General features: G+C 34.9%; 1 protein-coding gene across 1 annotated transcript; it reads left to right on the top strand.

Moving 5' to 3' along the window:
- The first annotated feature begins 1,297 nt into the window (after positions 1–1,297).
- On the top strand, positions 1,298–5,885 carry LOC111022649 (uncharacterized). Its single transcript, XM_022299833.2, has 8 exons — positions 1,298–1,480; positions 1,574–1,642; positions 1,752–1,820; positions 2,703–2,753; positions 2,856–2,924; positions 3,593–4,201; positions 4,590–4,661; positions 5,301–5,885. The coding sequence occupies exons 1-8, from the start codon at positions 1,367–1,369 to the stop codon at positions 5,532–5,534; spliced, it is 1,287 nt and encodes a 428-aa protein (XP_022155525.1). The 5' UTR covers positions 1,298–1,366; the 3' UTR covers positions 5,535–5,885.

The following is a 5,885-nucleotide window of genomic DNA, read 5'->3' as shown; positions in this document are numbered from 1 at the left end:
TTATTTGTTTTTTAAAATTCAACAAGAAGGGTAGATTAAGCCTCCAATTTTCAGGGAGATAAAGTAATACTTCGCTGATTAAACTGTGTTTACATTGTGATTTTTTTCTAAAATTATTTTACATAAAGATGATTTTTTTTCCAACTCAACGATGGCAGGTGGAGAAGATCAAACTATCAACCTACCGAGCTATACTTGGATTGACACAAAAACTTAATAGAAATATGAAAAGAATGGATTCAATGAAAAATAGAGTTGTATTTCACGTTTTTAGTGTTTTCGGATATGTGTTGAGTAATAGATTTAAAAATCGAATATCAGTTTAGAAAATTGTTCCAAGTCTTTAGTAATATATTTTTAAACTAGAGGTAGATATCAAGTAAATATTTAATTTAATTTAAAATATTATTAATTAAGTTAATAACATACATTTTGTAGAATTATTATTTTACAATATTACTTAACTCATAATATATTATATTATTATTTTAATTTTAACCAAAATGAAAGGAATATATAGTGAGAGAGTATATTTATGAAAGTTTTTTTTTAATGTAATTCTACTTCAAATTTCAAAATATAAAAATACTAAAAGTTATTTTTAGAATTTTTACTATTTAAATTATAGAATAATTTACACCAACACATATTTATTAAAGGTGTGTTTGAAAGTGATTTTGTCACGAGCAAAATCACTTTTGCCCTTGTCAAAATCGTTCCAACAATTTTTCCTAGGGTTCATAGAGTCAGGTTTCCCGTTTACCCACAACGGAGGAGCAATTTCTATTGATAATGTTTGGCAAATTAAAAAATTGATTTCAAAAATTTAAAACCATTTACGATATTACTTGGATGATGATTTCGAAAATCAAAATTAGTCAAAGATGTGTTTGGAAAGGTATGCAAAAATCACTCCCATTTTCATTAATTATGTTTGACAAATTAAAAAATCAATTTTAAAAAAATTTTAGAATAATTTTAAATTGATTTTTAAGGTACAACTTGAATGATAATTTTGAAAAATCAATTATATTTAAATATTTTTTTCAAAATCATTAATTTTACTGTGACATCTCGGACACGCGTTCGCTCCAAAACAATTAGATTGAATGAATCTGAAAAAGGAGAAAATACAGATTTCATCCTATTATTGAATTATTAGTAAAGTCAACAAGCATTTTATAACAGCCACGCAGCTGTGTCGGCAGTCCAGAGAAGCACCAATCACAATCACACACGTGGCACTTTGCACTTAATTCCAAGATTGCCATTACCCGCCATCTTCAATATCTTCCGATTTCTTCAACCGCCCCTTCAATTTCTCCATCACTATCATCACACTCTCTTCACAGCTCTGCGTCTGAAAATGGAAGGTCTGATCAAGGGCGTTCTCGATATCGCGCTCGGCCACGACGACAATAGAGACGAAGAATCCGCTCCGCAGTCTCGAGACGAACGATCCAGATCCACTTGGGCTCAGGTCAGTGGGTGGTTTAGTAATACTCTAGCGATCGAGAGATCGGGGTTTGAATTCGTACTCGTTTTGTGTTGATTTTGGATTGGAATTGCGCAGGTGGTGTCCGGGGAGGAGGATGCGGGAGATCGGAGACAAGGGTATGCTCCGAATCGGAGGGACGATGAGGTCTGTTTTTTGGACTGAAATTGATTCTGGAAATGGAATGTGAATCAGGTTTTAGATCGGATTCGATTTGAAATTGAAATGTGCTCTGTTTTCTTAATCGATTTTTCAGGAAGAGGGTCGTTCGCGGCGGCAGGAGTGGGAGGTTGAGGGTTCGAGGATTTCTGGGCAACGGCAGCAGGTTAGGTCCCCCAAAAGCTGAGATCGGATTTCTCATTATTTTACTCTCAAGACTCTCTAGTGAACTCGGATTCTGTTTCCAATGAATGAGATTTAGAAAGTTAGGATTTATTTCGACATTTCGGGATACATTGGCTTGAAGTGTAATGGATATTTTTAGTAGAGCATTATGGTATCGTTAAAGAAAACAAATTTAGAGAAACAGTTGCAAATATGATGGTATTATCTACTTTGGGTACAAGTATGTTTGGTCTTGCTTTTGGTTTCATACGAATCGAGATGGTATTCTTATTTATTTCTACAACCAAGATCTTATCTACTTCTAACCAATGTGGGACCGTGTTAACTGATACCTGTTTGGAACTTTAAATCTCATTTATACGTCATTAAGTGCAGTCGTTGGACGAACTTCACAAGGACAAACTTTCTTTAGGATTTTGTCCATATCCGCACACCCATGGCCCATGGGGCATCAAGATATTATTTATTGTAACTCTACCTTTTTTAAATGCCATGTCTTGTGAAGAATAACATACATTTCTTTTATTTCTCAAAGTATTAATTGTTCTTAGTAGATATCATGATACGTATATCAAATAATATTGCACAAACTTCATTATTGCAGCCTCTTCTAAGGTCTTATGATTTAATTCTTATCTTGATATCACCCAAGTTGCTTATTCTCGCAAGATAACTTTTCCTGTTAATGATGATGAATATTGTAGTTGCTTGTAGGTATATATTTTGAAACATTTATTTTATTTGAAGCAATTTTGTGGATTGATGTTTCCAGCTATTTTGTCAGTAATCTAGTACGAATAGCAGTTTCATTTCCTCCACTCTGATTGATAGAATGCTGACTTCATATGAAATGTGAGAACAGGGTGAATACCGTAGTGAGCATGGTCACAACAGAAACCATTGGGCTACAGAGGTCTTCTTTCTCGTTATTTATTTCTCAGTGTTGTTTTTATATAGTGAAATCACTCAATTGTTTTCTCTTGTATTTTCTAATTGTATTAACTACACTGTACAGGAGGGCTCTGAGGAGAAAAATGATGGGTGGGAGACTGTCCACAAAAAGCCGCCTAGGAGAAAACACAAGGTTACTATTCATCGTACAATTTATTATACGAAAGAACATTTTGACAAGATGCATGTCGGGTGTGTTGTTTTATATGATTAATTAGTGCAAACAATTTCTTGAGAGAACTAGTAAAAAATCAGTTCTTCTATTCATTAAGGAGAGCCTTAACCTTATGACCTGATGTATCATGTAATTGGGTTGAAGTGTTTGACTTGGATGGTGTATTATCATAAAGATGAATTTATTGGTTGAGCTCTTGAAGTAAGCAATGTGTGCAAACATGATAATCATGGGCCACTATGATGTTAATTCAAGAACTAAAAGTTGTTTGTGTTTCTTACTTGATAATTTGGGTGTACAATTGCATTTGCCATGGTTAGCAACTCTTGAGTACCGCATATTTAGTTACAGATGCATTATTAATTATACCTTTGCCTATCATGTTTAATCTGCAAAGCGTCTCCATCCTGGGATCACGCTTCTTACTTATCACCTGTGTGGTAGTCTGCTGTTTGGAAGTTTCAAGATTATGTTTACTGTACATTTTCATTCTGACTAAAAGTTGTCCTTTTCACCTTGCTTATGGGCAACTTTCTTGGATTTTTAACTAGCACTGAACTTCGAGAGGTTTTATGGGTAGTGTCTTGGAGTTAAAAAAATTTACTCCTCGTGCAATAATTTTTTAGGTGCAGATAGATAATTGGGGAGGATACAAACGACCTCCCAGTGAGCAAAATTACTCTGATGAGGTGGAAGTTGGTGCTGAGCTAGAACCCTCAGAAGACGAGCTTGCCGATTTGTCCCGTGCCTGTAACAAGCTCTGGGAACTTGATCTAAATCGTTTGGTACCTGGAAAAGATTATGAAATTGATTGTGGTGAAGGGAAGAGGGTCAGCGGAAGGGAAGATATGGCAGAAGGATGCCTCTTTAGTTGGGTTAGTGAAGATGCATTTAGGAAGCCAACATTTTCACGTTTTTGTTCACTACTTGATAACTACAACCCGGATCAAGGGAGCAGAGAAATTGTGACAGCTGAGGAGAGGCAAGAGCAGGCAGCATTCGTAGAAGAAATTAGCAGAACTGCACCAATTAAGTACCTTCACAAGTATCTTTCATCCAACGGAGTTACACCCAATGATTACCAAGATTTCAAACGTTTGCTGACCAGTCTGTGGTTCGATCTTTATGGTCGGGGTGGAACATCTGGTTCCTCTTCTGCCTTTGAACATGTTTTTGTTGGAGAAATCAAGCAACGAGGTCAACAAGAGGTTTCTGGTTTCCACAACTGGCTTCAGGTTAGTGGCCCTCGACCTCTTATGAATCGAGACTCCTCTCATGAAATATCTCGATGTTCAATATCTATCTACACTTCTGATCTTACCATGCAATCACCGTCCTTTCGTCGGCCTTGTCCCTTCGTGAAGCTTGGCTCATTTCCTCTGTTTGATTGTATTGTAAACCTCTGACAAGTATTGGCTATAAAAATTGAACTTATATGGTTATTAGTCGCCCCTATATTTTTAACTTGTGAAGTTGACTGAGTTTTTTAACTTTCAAAATGCTCAAATGATGTATAACTTTTTGTCTGTAAACTCACCAGGCTATCATTTTCTTAATATTAGTATTTTCTTTGCTGGAGTTTCCTGAAGTTACTAATCTTCTTATATCTTATTTCAACTCTAGTTTTACCTTGAAGAAGCCAAAGGGGCTGTTGACTATCAAGGTTACATTTTTCCCCGACGACGTGGCCAGTTTGTAAGTAACTCACCTTAATAGTTTTTGAAGCATTTATATAAATAGCATAAAATAAATATGTATCTTCAAATACACTAGAAAGATTAAAATTTTTTAGGAATAGCATAATCCAAATAAAACTAAAAGTCAAATATAATATAAAACACAATAAGAAAACAATTATGCTATATTTGAAAAAAACGAAAAGTTGTAACATTTTTAGAATACATATTAAATTTAGGCTATCTACTGAAATTTCTCATGTTTTTTTTGGGTATTTGATGTTTAGATGTAAAGAAAAAAGTTGTAGCATCATTTTGGAACTTTCTTAAGTCACTTCTAACCTAAATTCCACAAGCGGAAAGATGATTATAGACACTCAGTTCCCTGTTCAGCATTATTCTTTATAAAAGAAGGTAAATTTTTATCAGAAAGCCAAAGAAATTCTGAATTTCTTGTGGTTACAGTAAAATAATAACCTTCATATGCCTGACGTTCTTCAGGCTATTAAATTTGTGTGGTTCCATCAAAGCTTAGTTCTGATAAGAACACCATCTTTGTCACTTAAAATTGAAGAGCTTGCCCCACTTTCTGAACGATAAGGATTCTCTTCTGCCTAATCTGATCCATGTCTTAATGATTTGTTTGCCAATCCTGCAGCCTGATTCAGAAACTCAATTGCTTACCATTCAGTTTGAATGGAATGGTATTCTCAAATCTGTCTCAAGCACTTTGATAGGAGTTAGCCCTGAGTTTGAACTTGCACTGTATACACTATGCTTCTTCCTCGGTGGAGAGGATAACCATGTCGAGCTCGGACCCTATCCCATTAATATCAAGTGTTATCGACTTGGAAACAAAATCGGGTCCGTGTTTCCTGTAGCAGAGTCTTGAAGTTCCCTCACTGAGATTAATCCAGTTATTTCCCTTCAAGCCCTTGGTATACTTGTAAGACAGGATTGTATTATAGATTTTGAGAACATTAGTGATTATTATGAGACAATAATATCTTTAGGACACAACAGTTCTATCTTCTATATGATGGAATGGAAGAACATGATTTCATGATATACTCATTAGATTATAGGAGGATCCTGAAACTTTTGTATTATTACATTGGAATTGCAAAAGGATGTCTTTATATCTTCTTTGTCTTCTCAATGGTTTGTAAAGATACTGATTCAGACAACTTATATTTGCTTTCATTTCTTCCCAAGGCTGAATGCATGTGAGACATTATGTAAA

Source organism: Momordica charantia, assembly GCF_013281855.1.
Source record: "Momordica charantia cultivar OHB3-1 chromosome 10 unlocalized genomic scaffold, Mcharantia_2.0 BLBB01000010.1, whole genome shotgun sequence".
NCBI lineage: Eukaryota > Viridiplantae > Streptophyta > Magnoliopsida > Cucurbitales > Cucurbitaceae > Momordica > Momordica charantia.
Note: the sequence above shows the minus strand (reverse complement) of the source record. Positions and strands in the feature narration are given on the sequence as shown.